Source organism: Drosophila takahashii, chromosome 3L (genome assembly GCF_030179915.1).
Source record: "Drosophila takahashii strain IR98-3 E-12201 chromosome 3L, DtakHiC1v2, whole genome shotgun sequence".
Classification (NCBI taxonomy): domain Eukaryota; kingdom Metazoa; phylum Arthropoda; class Insecta; order Diptera; family Drosophilidae; genus Drosophila; species Drosophila takahashii.
Window position 1 is genome coordinate 30897550 of NC_091680.1, and position 17464 is coordinate 30915013.

General features: G+C 39.5%; 1 protein-coding gene across 10 annotated transcripts in view; it reads left to right on the plus strand.

Moving 5' to 3' along the window:
- The window catches only part of LOC108069552 (uncharacterized), a 537263-nt gene that overhangs the window by 406648 nt on the left and 113151 nt on the right, over window positions 1–17464 (plus strand). For 2 of the 10 annotated variants that reach the window (XR_011418413.1, XM_070214356.1), the window contains one exon: window positions 14619–14727. The exons of 6 other annotated variants lie outside the window; for them this stretch is intronic. Coding sequence is in view for 2 of the 4 variants with exons in the window: in XM_070214356.1 (XP_070070457.1) it covers window positions 14619–14709 (91 nt within the window). In the remaining 2 variants the exon portion in view is untranslated. Of the gene's footprint in view, window positions 1–14618; window positions 14728–14791; window positions 15586–17464 lie in introns of those variants that run through there. 2 more of the 10 variants (XR_011418414.1, XM_070214357.1) reach the window with 2 other exon arrangements.

Consider the following 17464-nt stretch of genomic DNA (forward strand, 5'->3'; position numbering starts at 1 on the left):
CAAATTTGTGCCGATATTAATTAATGCAACATTGATATTTCGAACATATCAAATTGATATTTTCTAGAATATCAAGTTGATATTTTTAAATATCAATTCAATCTTAAGAAAGATTAATTTTTAAAATAACATTTGAATTTTGCGCTCTCGATATCAGATAAAATTTGAATAAGAAAAAGAAAATAAAAATTGGGGAATCGGGAATTATCCCTGTTGCATAAGTTCCTGTTTCTCAACTTGTTCGTACATAAACTACTTTTAGTTACAGATTTTATCTGAAATAATAACTGAATTTATTGTATAATTAACAAATTATGAATATAACAAGAAAGGAAGCTACCTTCGGCCAGCCGAAGCTTATATACCCTTGCAGATAAAGTAATACTCACTCGGTGCAGTTCCAGGGATTCCAGATTCAGTGTTCCTATTTTTGAATTTTGTTTTTAAGTAGTCAAGAATTAAAACGCCTACTTCCTACAAATTAACAAGAATTTTCTTATATATGTTTGAATATTCCTATGGGAGCCTTAAGATATAGTGGTCCGATCCGGCTCGCTCCGACATATGTACTACCTGCAATAGAAAGAAGACTTTCGGGAAAGTTTCATCGCGATAGCTTTAAAACTGAGAGACTAGTTCGCATAGAAACGGACAGACGGACATGGCTAGATAGACTCGGCTATTGGTGCTGATCAAGAATATATATACTTTATTTGGTCGGAAACGTCTCCTTCACTGCGTTGCAAACATCTGACTGAAATTATAATACCCTCTACAAGGGTATAAAAATCAAATAACTTACTAACTTGAGAAAAACATCTTGGTCGCTCGTGGGAATCGAACCCCATGCATCACAGTTTGCAGTCAAACACTCTACTAGCTGCGCCAGGGGAGCATCACATGAGGCGCTGTACAAAGTACATTCATATTTTTTTTACTCTTACTTAGCCATTTATGTGTGCGTTACATAAACTAAATCTCAATTTGTATTAAATATGAATATTATTGAGTAAAAAAAAAATAAAAAAACGCAAAGAACTTCCGCCTCGACGTGGGACTGAACACACACTTCCGACTATACGCTTACATAACATATAATCCGCACGCTTTAGTCCCCTAGGCAATTCCTAAAAATTTTTGATATTTTATCATATCAGTGTCATATGATTTCATATAAATTATAAATATACTTGTTTAAAATACCGAAGTCAGTATTTTTTTAAACAAATAATATGAAATAAGATCAAAATAATATTGATTTATGTTAGAATTATATGACAAAACTTGATCTTCAAAAAAGATCAAAATAACCAACACTTATCAATTTGATATTTTGTCATATTTTTTCAGTGTATCCATTTTTTTTTGTGTGTTGTCCAAATAATAGTCCTTCTGAAAAATTCAACCAAAATGTGTAATTGTTTTTGTAAGGGGCCAGACCCTACAGCCGCGAACTAAATATCCTTGGTGGACAGCGATTTCTTAAGAATTTATTTGACCATGTAGGACCAATATATAACTTTTTAAGGCAAATCTGGAAAAATCGCGGTCCAACGAGGATCATTTCCGTTCACCTATTTTTTGGTCTTGACCGTCACACAAGTCCATTACGAATATTTCATGCATCTCAGCCATAGACGTTATTTATAATTTTAAACGCAATGTAAGCATTTAACAAAAGAAAACAAGAAAGGAAGCTAGCTTCGGCCAGCCGAAGCTTATATACCCTTGCAGATAATTCCTATTAATTTACAAATCGCAAAAATTTTAATTTTCCTATTATTTCTCATTAATTTTGCGTTCGTTTCAATGGCAGCTATATGATATAGTAGTTCGATTTTGATAAAATTAAAATCGAAATATTTGAAAAGAGTTATGTCCTAGAGTAGAAGAGAATACAATAAAAACCAAGGAAGCAATAATTTATTTCCTATTATATTCCCATTAATTTTCCGATCGTTCCAATGGCAGCTATATGATATAGTCGTCCGATTTTAAAAAAATTTTATTCGAAATTCAGAATTAGATAAAAAATGACATTTCCAAAAGTAGAATGTTATAGGTTCAAAAACACCCAAAATATAATTTTTTTAAATTTTTTTCCCGATTGTTCCTATGAGAGCTATATGATATAGTTGTCCGATCCGGCTCGTTCCGACTTATATACTACCTGCAATAGAAAGAAGACTTTTGGGAAAGTTGTATCCCGATAGCTTGAAAACTGAGAGACTAGTTTGCGTAGAAACGGACGGACAGACGGACATGGCTAGATCGACTCGTCTAGTGATGCTGATCAAGAATATATATACTTTATGGGGTCGGAAACGTCTCCTTCACTGCGTTGCAAACTTCTGACTGAAATCATAATACCCTCTGCAAGGGTATAAAGATGAAGACGTTGAAAGTAATTAGTCTAATTCATTGATTCAAGGTACAGTATATGATTAAATAAAAAAAAACAGAAATTAGATTGTGTAATATTTAATGCTTTACAGAGTTAGATAAAATTTGTCTGCAATCACGACTTTTTTATAGGTCGGTGGTCCATGGACTTCTATGTTGGCTCCTGTCAGACAACAACGATTTCTTTAGGCTCGCTTTTAAAAGTTGGTCATCGATGGTCAACGAATTCTTAAGGAATCGCAGTCCATCGGCAATATTTAATTGGCGGCTGTTAGGTCTGGCCCCCTATAAAAACAATTTCACATTTTGGTCGAATTTTTCTGAACGCAGATTATTTTGACAATAGATGAAAAGCCCTTATGTTTTTTAGCAAAGCACTCAAAATCTGTAGTAGCCAGCCGGACCAACAAAAAACCTATTGCGTACTCACAAACCGAGCTGAAAGCAAACGGCACGTTAAACGAGCAGCGCATTTTTCTTATTTCGCCTCTATCTCGTTTCCTTGCTCATGCAATACACCGTTTTCGACAAGAAACACGCGGTGCGAAGCGCGAGAACGAAACAGAACAGAACAGATCAGCAAGATTACCGTTTACTCGCAGTGGTGAGTTTTCGGTTTGCCTCTCTCGCTTCTGCGTTGGTGTGTGTGAGATTTGACACAAGCGTGGTCGCTGCCGAAAGTTCGTCCCATTTCAACTCGATCGCTACACAGAGTCAGACGTGAAACAATAAAGTTTGTAATAAACCCAGTTTAAAGTCACTCCAGTTTTAGAAGCGTTCGCTTAATATCTCTTCGTTATTCAATACATTATACTACAGGTAATTATTAGCGTTGAGAAAGCCAGACAGAGTAAATACTAAAACAAATGTTTTCTGTGTACAAGATGTTGACTGCAATTCAGGCAGAAGTGGTGTGACGTCAATTTCTCGGCCAATCGGCGCCGTGTTCTATTCACGGTATTGGTGTAGATCTGGGGCAGGTAAAATTTCCACGGACTTATCGCCCAACGAGCAGCGCAATCTGCACCAGCCTGTGAACAGCCACAACCTCAAATCGAGGGCACCACGCACGTATCCACGAAATACCTGTCACCGACACACCAACCGCTACCTCCAGTTGGGAGCTTCATCACGCACAAACCGCTGCGCAAAATTGCCCACGCAGTTCAGCCACCGGATCCGATTGGAACGCCTGATCAGGAAACCATTGACCAGCGCCGAATCATTGCCAGCGCCACGCGCGGCATACGGAGACCGTTGGTAGCCTTGATCGGCGCTGCGCTCGCGGCCTGCGTACAACGAACGGGACTGGAGGAATCCATCAGCCCTTCATTGGTCACCGTTGCACCGCCGCAGGAATTTGTTGACAGGACGATCATTTTTTTTGTAAACTTTTTTTTTTATTTTTATACCTTTTATTTATCAGTAAGTCATTAGTTAAACAGCTGTAGGGAATAGTCAGATTACATAAATAGAATCTTGTAAGGTTCTTTTCAGCCTAGATCTTCGTCAACAGCAACGATGGGCCCAGCGTGCTAGTAAACGGATGGATATCATGTGAGTTTTTAACACTTCCGTTTACTTGATTCCATATACGTATATCTAAGCCCCTACATGCCATAAAATGTAGGGGCCATAGCCGTTAATTCCGACGCGCTTTTAAAAGCCGCATTCTATGTGAGCCTCCCTCACTATTAAATAAAGCTGCCTTTCGCCATTATTTATAAGTCAATTCACAATATCGTCGGGAGCCATGTTAACATTTTTTTTTAGAATAATTGAAGTAACATTAACTAAGACCATAGACTCCCAGTCAAACTTTAAGTAAACGACCGAACAGTGGACAATTCTTGGAAAAGATATAATTTGTTATGAGAATATATGAAGTATCATCTCAGCGAAGGAAATTATGAATAAATGTGAAATGTGAAAATAATCATGGAATAAATTTAATAGTTGGATCGTCGCGATTACAGAAATCAATTCCAGGTCATGCGTTAGGTAAACTTATATACAAAGTCTGAATAAGGGTTGACCGATCATATTATGCGTGCGTCACCATGGTAGGGAGGGTAAAGACCTGGGGGTTACAACAGCTCACACACCCCAAATTCGTTCCAAATTAGTACCGCTCATCATAATTCCCGTCATTCTAGGCCACTTAATTTGTGATTCAGTGTAGCATAGAAGGTTGAAGAAAGAACCCATACCCCATCCGGCGAGCTCAGTCAGAAGAAAATCAAGAAGTGCACGACCTCTGATACCCCTATGCACGAGTAAGTGAAATTCGTTTTCGATTCTCACACGACGCACACGCTACACAATGGCGCCCAACCGTGTGGAGCCCGAGTGGAGTTTAATTTCGCCATAAGATCCTGCGATCTCCAATCTGGCGCTCAATCAAATTTCTTCTTTCTTCTACTATACTTTTCCTATATCAAGGCTATAGGTATCTGGAATTTTGACCGTGAAGATGCGATAATAGTTCTTTTATTTTCTAACGTAATATTCGACCACGAAATCAAACCGGTATTCTATAAGGAGGCAATTTCGAAAGAGTACACTTGAATAAAAAGATTAGACGATTTTAGGACTTGGAGTCAGAACCTATCTTTTAGGAGCAACGAACTAGCTTCGGCTACACGCATGAACAGGTCGACCAGGATAAACTGTCTACAAATTCTTTAGTTCGTTTATATCTTTAAAACTAGTGTAGTACACAGCGTTAGGAGTTACAAGTATCGACAAATACGTTTCGGTATTTGACCAGCACTGCAGCCGCTGCTCAAAACATATATTCTTTAGTACACTTTATTAAGCTGGTACGAAAAAGGACGAATTATCAACGCATACCTAGGATTTGATTTTTGGAAAAGCGACGAACCAAACCAACATAATCAAGTCAAATACATATACGTAAAACACCAACTAAAATGTCAGTTCAGCATAGTCCAGTGGCTGGAGCCAGCAACTCTCGAGAACGAGAAAACATTTGTACAAATTGTGACCAAATAATCAATTCTACGGCTCTCTTCGATAAATAACCTTGTCAGCACGTGTTTCACCATAACTGTATTACTCAGGTTTTAACAGACACGGAACGTTGCCCAGTTTGTAGTCAGTTATGTGCCACATGTCACTGTAAAACAATAACCTTGCTGCAGAAATAGAAGATGCAAACGGAGACAGAATAGTGCCCGATCAGCAGGCACCACAGAACCATTCCCGAAATGTAAGCAATTCCCCAAACAGGCAAGAGTCTGGTCAGCGTCGTGGTAGAAATCCCCGGGGTGGAGGAAAAAGCTTGGGGAGAGGAATGTCAACTAAAAGCACTAACCGTGAGACAAATAACACTGCACATAATATAAGTCAGGCCAGCACTCACATCAGGGACACAGACGTCTCGGGCGATCAAAGTCAGAATGAGATCGTCAGAACTCTTCAAGCAGCGATCCAAACTCAAAAGGAACAGCTCTTGGAGCATTTAATCTCTTTCAATTAGGTAGAGACAGTATGATCCCGTCCGTTTCCGGCAACCCAATCCTTGTCTAAATTCAGCATCGGCAAGCAACAACTTATTAGCTGCGCGTAGCAACACAAGCCGTTCGTGTCACGCTTTGATCACACCTGAAAAGGTCGCGAATATCATGCAAAGTTGGCGTATAAAATTTGAAGGCTCTAAAGACGGTCTGCAAACTGAAGAATTCTTATATAGGATTCGCGCACTAACAAAACAAAATCTACACAGCAATTACAATCTTTTGTGTGACCACTTACATTTACTCTTCGGAGGTAAAGCCAGTGAGTGGTACTGGAAATTTCATCAGACAAATCCCAGTTTCACTTGGGAACACTTTTTTCTGAACTTCAGACGGAAGTTCGAAGACATCGACACCGATATGGATATATGGGAATCAAACAATTCAAGACGTCAAGGATATAGTGAACCATTCGAAGAATTTCAGTTCGCAATCGAAAAACTTGTAGGATGTTTGCGTAATCAAATTTCTGAAGACTCGTTAGTTAGATTGTTGATTCGCAAATCTAAAACCTCACTACAATATAAACTTATGCACTTGGGTATAAGTTATCTATCAAGGTTGAGAGAGGAGATTCGCACACATGAGCAGTTCTGCAGGCAACAGAAGCCGATGATGCCAAAGAAAAACTATGCATTCCGCTCTGGGGTAGCCGAACTAGACGAATCAGAAGAGATATCAGCTATTCAACGAAAACCATTGAAGTGTTGGAATTTTGGTCAGCCCGGACATCGTTTCGATGATTGCTTAGAGCAGCGGTCCTTTTTCTGTTATGGCTGTGGAGCAAAGGATATCTTTAAACCAAAGTGCCCTAACTGTAACCCGACGGGAAACGGATCAGCGGGTGTGCCGGGGAAAGCTTATTCAGCGCACCCGAAGTAGTAAAGACAGATAGTTTTACCCAGACGGATGGTTGTCCAACATCCGCACTGAACCCAGAGGACACACTGGAAAATAGCACCATTAATTCTCAAAGCAAGGACAAGGTATCGGAACCATTTCATTTAAAACCAGTAGGTAAGCGATCTACATTGCGGATAAAATCATTCTGGAAAAAGGTTTGTCCGGAACGCCAGAAATTAGTTTCGCCTATATTTTTAAGTACAGACAATCGGATATACAGCGATGTTCAGATTGAAGGTCTTAGTTTCATGGTATTACTAGATTCTGGAGCTACCGTCAGCTCTTTAGGCGCAGAAGCAGCCAAAAGTCTGATGAATCACTCCAACGTCAAAAGATGCTCGGGACGAATCAGAACAGCCAATAACTCGGAATGTTCAATAAAAGGACGTCTTTCGACGAATATAACATACCGAGGCATCACCAAGCTGATAAACTTTTATGTTATCCCTGAATTAAAACAAGATATTTATCTTGGTGTCGATTTTTGGAAGGAAATTGGATTATTAGGGGAAATTCTAGATTTTGGGGAGGGAATAAATTAACTTGACGTTGGCAGGGACGATGATTGCGAGGAAGATCTAAAATTGCACGTCCTAAATGAAAGTCAAAAGAAAGCACTTGAGCAGGTTATTCAGAACATTCCCTCCTACAAAAAAAAAGGTCTTGGACGTACCGAAGTAATCGAACATGTGATAGATGTCGGCAATGCTGTACCTATCAAGCAGCGGCATTGGCCAGTGTCTCCAGCTAAAGGAAAACTAATGTTTGCGGAGGTCGAACATATGTTAGCTTTAGGTGTAATTGAGGAGTCAAAGAGGCCATGGAGTAGCAACAGCGTACTGGTGCAGAAAGGACTAAAAGTCCGACTGTGCTTGGACTCACGTGAGGTGAATAACTGCATCCGAAAGGACGCTTATCCGCTCCCACATATCGATGGCACATATCACATATCGCGAGAGTGTACTACGTTTACCAAACCAAACAGACCTCTGTATCAGGACAAGGTTATGCCCTTTGGTTTGTGCAACGCTGCACAGGCGCTGTGTCGATTAATGGGTCGAGTCGTTCCGCCACATCTAGGTACGAGAGTTTTTGTCTACTTAGATGACTTACTCGTTCTATCAGATGATTTTGAATCCCACTTATCCCTCTTAATTGATTTATCTCTATGTTTTCGAAAGGCGAACTTAACCATTAATATCGCCAAGTCAAAATTTTGCATGAAAGAGATCAAATATCTTGGTTTCATTATAGCTGACGGACAACTTCGCACCGATCCTGATAAGGTTAGCGCTATTCAACACACACACAAGCAGCTTCGCAGATTCTTAGGACTTTGAGGGTTTCATACGACGTTTCATACAAAACTATGAAAAAATCAACCTATCTTTTGGAATGAGTCAGCTCAGACCGCGTTCGATCTATTAAAAAGTAAACTGATCTCAGCACCTGTTTTGAACACCCCCGACTTTACAAGCAAGTTTCTGTTGGTTTGTGTTGCTAGTCTGCATGGACTTGGCTGTGTATTATCACAAGAAAAAGAAGGCGGTTTAGAAATGCCAATAGCATACATGTCAGTAAAACTAACGAAAGCGCAACGAAATTATCCCGTGACGGAGCTTAAATGTCTCGTGGTCATAAAAGGCATACAAAAATTCCGAGCGTACATAGAGGGACAAGATTTCGTAGTAATCACTAATCACGCTTCGTTATTATGGTTAATGAGGCAAAAAGATTTGTCTGGCATGCTTGCCAGATCGGCCATCCGCTTACAGGAATTTTCGTTTGAAATGAGACATAAAAAGGGATCACAGAACACCGTAGCCGACGCTTTATCTCGCAGAGATGAGAAGTGCATTGAAGAGTTTATCGTTGATTCAGAATCTAAAGTAGATTTACATTCTGGCGAATTTGAATCAACTGAGTACCGCGACCGAAGAGATCGCGTAAAGCTAAATGAATTTCGACTACCAGACATTAAGGTTTCCGATCAATTCGTGTATAAACGTACCGAGCACGCTAGTGGTGAGGTTGTTCAAGAATCCAACTCTTGGAAGTTCTGTATTCCACCTGGATTGGTCAGTGGAGTTTTACATCGAGCTCACGATCCACCAGATGCGGCTTACCGAGGCACTGGCAAAATGAAACGTTTCCTATTTTGGCCAGGAATGGTAACACAAATCCGAAACTTCGTTTCAAACTGTTCAACGTACCGTTCTACTAAAAGTTCCAACGTAGTTTTGAGAGCACCAATGGGTAAGCCTATGACGTCTGACAAACCGTTCCACAAACTTTACATGGACTTATTAGGACCCTATCCGCGTTCCAAAAAGGGACATATCGGCCTGTTATCAGTGGTAGAAAACCTTACGAAGTTTCACTTTTTACACCCCCTCAAGAAATTTACTTCTGTCCGGATTGGCGAGTATTTAGAAAATTATGTATTTTTCACATTCGGCGTTCCCGAAACTGTTTTGAACGACAACGGATCACAGTTTAAAGGAGGCTACTTTAAAGCATTCTTGACCCGGTTCGGAGTGTCTCATTAGAGCTGACAAAAGATCGACTGAAGTCGACTACAAGTCGATAGTATGCATTGCGATTGTTCAGTCGATTTTCAGTCAACTACTATCGACTTTTTTTTAAATCAAGTAACGTTTGTAGCTTATTTCTATAGTTTAACTCTAATATTTCTTTATAAAATCCAAAGAATCTTTTAAATTATTTTCATTAAAATGGAGAAGTTTTTAGCAGTTTCCAAAGAAAATGGTAAGTACAACTAAATTATTTAATCAGCATAATCTATTAGTTTGGTTACGAGTAGAATCTCAAGAAAAAGGAAAACCGAAAGCTTCCGATGTTTGGAAGAGAAATATAAACATGTTACTTTTTTCAAACAAGAACGAATGGGTCTCTAGTAATTAAGAATTTGACTTTTATGTATATTTAAATTTACATACAGACTGATTAAAAAAAAAACAAACAACACTATTTAAGACTTTATTTATTATTTACTTGGAATAGAATTGCTAAAAACTTTTCTTTTAATGTCAAATAACGACTAGTCGATAATATCGGAACAGTCGACTGAAATGCTGTCAAACAATCGACTGATCGATAGTTTTGCAGCTCTATGTCTCATACTTGTACGGCAATCTATTCGCCTGAGGCCAATGCAAGCGAGCGTCTAAACAGATCCATCTTTTCTGCCATTAGAGCTTACGTTGGTACGGACCACTCAAATTGGGATATGCACCTAAATGAAATAAGCGGTTCTCTGAGAGCGTCGATACACAGAAGTACGGGATATACGCCCTATTTCTTTCGGTCAAAACAAGATTTCCAACGGCAGAGATTTCGAGCTTTTGCGCAAACTGAGTTTGATTAGCAACGACGTGTTCCTTAGCCAACCCGACAAACTGCAACTAGCTCGTGGTCTTGCAAAAGAAAAGATAGCTGAGACACACGAGTACAACGCCAAAAGGTGCAACATACGGAGCCGAATGAAAGAATTGAAGGTCGGAGACGAAGTCTTCGCCAGAAATTTCGCACAGAGCAACACTCAGAAACGTTTCAGCAGTATAGCAGTATAGCCCCAGTTTTCAACAAGGCTAAAGTAGTTAGAAAGCTAGGTTCTTGACGAATTAGGAAAAAAACTAGAAGTGGATCACCTAAAGGATATTAAAGCCTAATCCACCTGTCTTTTCTTCAGTTACCGTCCTTATCAGACAGCCTTCGAATGGCGTCAGATTACATAAATAGAATCTTGTAAAGTTTCTTTCAGCCTAGATCTTCGTCAACAGCAACGATAGGCCCAGCGTGCTAGTAAACGGATAGATATCATATGAGTTTTTAACACTTCCGTTTATTTAATTTCATATACGTATATCTAAGCCCCTACATGCCATAAAATGTAGGGGCCATAGCCGTTAATTCCGACGCGCTTTTAAAAGCCGCATTCTATGTGAGCCTCCCTCACTATTAAATAAAGCTGCCTTTCGCCATTATTTATAAGTCAATTCACAATATCGTCGGGAGCCATGCTAACATTTTTTTTTAGAATAATTGAAGTAACATTTACTAAGACCATAGACTCCCAGTCTAACTTTAAGTAAACGACCGAATAGTGGAAAAGACATAATTTGTTATGAGAACATATAAATTATCATCTCCGCGAAGGAAGTTATGAATAATTGTGTAATATCATGAAAATAATCATGGAATAAATTTAATAGTTGGATCGTCGCGATTACAGAAATCAATTCCAGGTCATGCGTTAGGTAAACTTATATACAAAGTCTGAATAAGAATTTATAAGACGCAGTTTTTGAAAATTGCGTTCCTACGTATTATCAAAAAAACCTCCGTGTTTAAGTAAAGAGTTGTCACGACTTAAAAATGTAAAGTCTAGACTCTACAAAAAGTTTTGAGCTTCCGGATCACAAGCTGCCTTTTCCCGAGACTTAAGTGCTCGGTCAAATTTTACCGTGATTAACGCTTAGTGTTATAAAAAAAAAGTTTTGCACTGGATCTAAAACACTTTGTGAGGAGTTGAATATCTCACCACAAATAGCAACAGCAAGTATATGGATGGTTATCGATGTCCGGCCGCATACCAGTTACGGGGCGAATTAACGTAGTGGCGGCGCGGCGAAAAGAGTTTGGAAAATGAGAGTTTGGAGAATGAGAGAGTGGAGAAAGAGAACTCTGAGGAAGAGAGTTTGGAGAGTGAGAGTTGGGCGAACAAGGGTGGAGACAGAGAGAGAGAGAGAGAGAGAGAGAGAGAGAGAGAGTGGAGACTAGGCTGGCAGAGCGAGAGTGCCGGGTGCAAAAGGAAATAACGGAACTGCACCGGAGTTTGGACTCTGCCGTGGACCTTGGACCAGGAGGACAAGTGAAACATCTCAGCAACGCAGCGGCACACAGGCATCCACCATCGGAATCAGCGGGACGGCAGCAACAACAGAACTATAACGAAGGCCGTGCTTGAATGGGTCTATCAGTAACCTCGAACTTTGGACCTGGATTGGAGAGATGCCGCTAGCAGAGCGCAAAAGGAAAATATCGGATCTCGGAGGCCCTATATAAAGCCGCTGGCCGGTGACAGCTGGATCAGTCGATCACGAGGAGTCAATCTATCAAGATCAGTCAAGATACCAAAGAAAACAAGTCAGCCAGTACAGTGAACTACAAGTAAACAGCAACAAATAGAGTACAAGGAGCAAGATCGCTACGTTGAGACGTTCGGGATTGGGGTCCAGAGGATTGAGGTCCAGAGGGCATCAAGCGCGATCAGCCAGATGGAGATCGGTCAATCGTTTGTGGTCTCAAGTGGAGAACTTTAGAAGAGCCCTGCGGTTTGAGTCGTGTAGTCCCGGAGCGGCGTGTGTCTGAACACCGAGTGGAACGAGCCAGAAGGGAGATCGGTCGATCGTTAGAGGTCTCAAGTAGAGAACTCCAGAAGAGTTCTGTGGTTGAGTCGTGTCGTCCCGGATCGGCGTATGACCAAGATCCCGAGTATCAGAAGCCACGCTACGGCCAGCCGCGTAGCTAGCATATCTAGGAGCAGAGCGAAGGACATTGTCAACCGCAAGCCAGCCAGCAGCATCCCTGCGTAACTTGGACTGCCAGCGCGATCTGAGTGAAACACTAGTGGGACTATCCGGGACAGATAGTGGTGTATCGAGAAGAGAGACACCTGGAGATCGCGGCCTCTGCTCACCTTAGTCTGAGAACGGTAACGCTTCCCTAAACCCGCGCAGCTGATCTCCTGGCGAGTCCAATGCTCTACAAGTAGTCGTCGATTGCACGCGTCGGAGACGACCAGGGCCCAACGTCACCTTTTAAAGTCGTTAGTGGGCGATTGTGGGCGTTAGAGGGGGCGTGGCGCTCGGCTGAAATAAACTTGCGCTGCGTAGGAGGTCCAAGAATATGTGTGGAAAATCTTAACCTTCTACCTTTTGTAGTTTCCGAGATCTCAGCGTTCATACAGACGGACAGACGGACATGGCAAGATCGACTCGGCTAGTGACCCTGATCAAGAATATATATACTGTATGTGGTCGGAAACGCTTCCTTCTAGCTGTTACATACTTTGGCACGAATACAATATACCTTTTTACTCTACGAGTAACGGGTATAATAATATTCCCAAGAGTAGAAGTAATATTTGAAAAAACGCCAAAGCTAGCTTTTTTAACGTTTTTTTCCGATCCTTCCTATGGGTGCTATAAGATATAGTTGTCCGATCCGGTCGGTTCCGACATATATACCACCTGCAATAGAAAGAAGATTTTTGGGAAAGTTTCATCCCGATAGCTCAAAAACTGAGAGACTAGTTTGCGTAGAAACAGACACACGGACAGAATTTCGAATTCGATGATCCCTATGTCACTAAGACCGTGTTTATTTCATTAGTCCGAGCAATTCTTAGGTACTCCTGTTTGGAGTCCCAATATGGGATGTATATAGACCGGATTGAGTCTGTGCAAAAAAACTTTTTAATATTTGCCTTATGGGAACTTAACTGGGATACAAGCCTAATACTTCCTTCCTGCTCTAGTAGACTACTTCTAATTAACTGTTAACTGATTAGTTAACTGTAGAACTTTGCTTGGTATTACGTTTATTGTGAATCTAATTCATGGTGATGTGGAGAGTCCCAAGTTACTGGGTCGCCTGCAGTTTAATGTGCCAAATAGATTCACAAGAAACTATATTGCTCTAGTTTTAAATCATTGTTTCTCTAATTATGCAATGAACTTTTTAGAGTAGTGGAGAAGGGGGGCTCTAATAGTAGAAAAAGTTTAGCAGCTATAAATGAAATGAGTCTGGTATCATCGAAAAGGCTCTTCTTTTGGCTAGCATTTTTTTATACATCAAAATGATGTCAATTGCAAACGTTCGAGGAACGTTGCAAAATGTCAACATACTTTTTAAACTAGTACAGCCCCAGTTCTGGGGTAATAACAGTACGAAACTTACTTCGCTGTTAGGGTAAAAGAGATAGTTTCATAAATTTTTTTTGCACTCTTTGGACACTAATCCTTTGATTTAAAATGGAGAACATTTGTTGTGTTTTTTTCTATTAAAAATGCGGTTATAGCTCTTTGAGGCAAAGGGTCATATATTTGTATGCCTATTATTTTTATACCCGTTACTTGTAGAGTAAAGGGGTATATTGTAATCGTGCAAAAGTATGTAACAGCTAGAAGGAAGCGTTTCCGACCCCATAAAGTAAATATATTTTTGATCAGGATCACTAGCCGCCTGGCCGTTTGTATGTCCGCCTGTCTGTCTGTCTGTATGAACGCTGAGATCTCGGAAACTACAAAAGCTAGAAGGTTGAGATTTCCCACACATATTCTTGGGCTTCCTACGCAGCGCAAGTTTATTTCAGCCGAGAGCGCCCTCTAACGACCGCAATCGACCACTAACGATTTTAAAATGTGTCTGCCGCCCACACCTTTAAAGATTTCCGAGAAGTATAAATTCAATTTTTTTGTGTATATTTATACCTATAGAAATGTAGAAGACATTTTTCAAATCGGACCATTTGTAGTTTCCGAAATTTCAGCGTTCATACAGACAGTCAGACAGACAAACGGACAGACAGATGGACATGGCTAGATCGACTCGTCTAGTGATGTTGATCAAGAATACATATACTTTATGCGCCATAAACGTCTCCTTTTGACCCTATGCAAGAGTATCAAAGGGCTTGCCCAAATTCAAACCGTACTGTGTTTAATGAATTTTTTGATTTTTTTTCAGACTTGGAACAACTTGGATGTCATCTGTAAATGAATCGAACGTCTTCTCCGTGTTAAACAATTTTTTGAACATATTCAAATCTTGTTTTTGAAATGTAGGGAAGAAGTCTGTAAGTTGAGTCACCCCATTTTCTCAAAACTTTTTACTAAAAAATTGTTTTTATACCCTTGCAGAGGGCATTATAATTTCAGTCAGATGTTTGCAACGCAGTGAAGGAGACGTTTCCGACCACATAAAGTATATATATACTTGATCAGCATCAATAGCCGAGTCCATCTAGCCATGTCCGTCTGTCCGTTTCTATGCGAACTAGTCCGCGATGAAACTTTCCCAAAAGTCTTTCTATTGCAGGTAGTACATATGTCGGTACAAGCCGGATCGGACCACTATATCTTATGGCTCCCATAGGAATGATCAAAAAAATAATAGAAAAACTATTGTAACTTTGTAGAAAGTTTTGATTTTTGACAATGTAAAAACCACATTTTAAGTAGGCATACCTGCAAGGGTATATAAACTTCGGCTGGCCAAAGTTAACTTCCTTTCTTGTTATTTATATTTTTTTAAAGTTTTTTTAGTAACAACACTTTTGGGTAAAACATAAGAGGCCACGCTCAAAATAGATTTAAGCATACACTCGTGTAACATTTTTCACCAAAAAGGTTTATTTTTACTCTACACCGAAGCAAGTAGGGGAGAGGTCTGTGCACCAAAAAAGTTTTTGTCTACTTTTTTTAAAATTCCATTTAAAATTAATAACGTCCTTAAATTAACTTGGTAAGAGATTTAAAGCATTAGTATATTAACTGTTAACTGATTAAAAAAAGAATCAGCTTAATGTGACAGTCAGAACAAAAGCTATTAATTTTTTCCCGAAACATCCCATTTTGTGTAAGTTGAGACACTTTGAGCGTGTAAGTTGAGACACCCGTTTTTCATACAAAAATGCCTTAGGCCAACAGAGGTCGCTTTCTGCCTAGTACATTTCTTTGATATTAGGGGAAAAGTGAATGTTCAAAGAGCCTTTTGATTTTGATTGTTATTTGGTCTAAGTTCTTAAAAAATGGATGGTAAATAATTTAGGACGAACTAAAATTGATTAAATTAACATAAATAAATAGTTCCTTATAGTTTGGAGTACTTTTTGTGTGAGTATTATTGACTTTTAAAAGTGTCTCAACTTACAGACCTCTTTTTCAAAATGTCGTTTTTTGGGACTTTTAAAAAAAAATAATTTTTCAGTTTTCCGTAAGGAAAAAAAATATTTTTTTTTGTTTTTTATTAAGCTAATAGACTAACCTTTCGATCGGTACCTAACACGTGAAGTTTCAAAAGCGAATGTCCAAATGGGAGACTAAAAACAAAAGGTGTCTCAACCTACAGACCTCTCCCCTATTCTTGTCAGAAGGACCTCAAAGTTAAAAAAAATTAAATTGGCCAACTAAAATCCTAAAATTATTCTGAGTATGGGGTTTGAAAGACAAAAGAGTGTCACTTTACAAATATTTCAACAGCAAAACAACGCATGAATACATTTGGTTTTGATACCCCCGGAATGTTGGCAAATTTAACAATTTTTTTCTTTCTGCTAAGAATCCTTGCGTCGGGGAATTTTTTGAAAAACCCAGTTTCACTTGGGAATTTGTAACAAATTAAAAATTTATCGCATCCATCGAGGCAAATTTAAGAAACATTAATTTTGTAACAATCAGAAAAAACGTTATTAGACCGAGGCGAGCTGTCTTCGACATTGATTCGACATTGATTCGATGTTGAATCTGACAAGACGTAATTGCAAAAATCCATTTGCAAACAGAGAAGAAGGCAAGCAAGACCAATCGATTTGTCTAGTGATGCTGATTAAGAATATGTAAGTTAAGCACAGCAATATTTTATATAATCTTTCCAAGAAATATTGCAACATTGTTAATCCAACAACATTGCAACATTGTGACAATTTCATCCAGAGTCAGACCTTAGAGTTCAATAACATAAACACGAGCATCCGGTCAGTTGCCACAACGCAAATCCATAAATACCAATTCTGCCGATCTTGCAGTTTCTGCAGCTCAGCCAGAATTCTGCCGCCACCGCAATTCGGCTCTGCCGATATGAACGTTGCCTCTGCCGACATCAACGCCGCTGCCGATATTATCGCCGCTATCGATATTAACATCGCTGCCGATATCAACGCCGCCGCCAGCGACGGCGCTGCCCCAACCCACAGCTTAGATCAGGGTATTCTTAAGTAAAGTAGAATCAGTCCCGTTTTGAACATCAAATAAAAAACAAGTGAAACTAAACCTTGGGTTTTAATATCCTGGAAGTTAACTGGCGCCCGAACAGGGACCAGCGCGAGAAAATCCATTAAGTTCGATAAAGTGCAAAATTAATTCGCGCAACTCTAATATTGAGGAAATCCGATTAAGTTCGATCCGCGCGAATTATACTGTGCAACTCCCGCTGGCCCAACTTTAGTTCCGATTCAGAGGGACTCCTTCAAAAATAATAATTGCTGAAGCTGAAGACGACAACCGATCGGTGGACTACAAGTACTGTCAGGAACGCCCGCAGGACAACCTCTATATTGTGTGAGTCGCAGGATCCCTAGTAGGCGACAAAAAGGAAGACATCCGGACCACCGGGAGGAGTAGCCACATCAAGTTAAGTTAAGTGAGATAGTGAATAAGTGAACAACGAATGGAAATGCAAATCAATCCAACTAATTAAAAAGTTAAAATTAATATTTTAAAATTAAAAATCTAAATTAAAAAAATAAATTTAAAGAAAATGTAAAATTAAATCAAATAAAACTTAAAGTTTAATTCTACAACATTTAAAATATA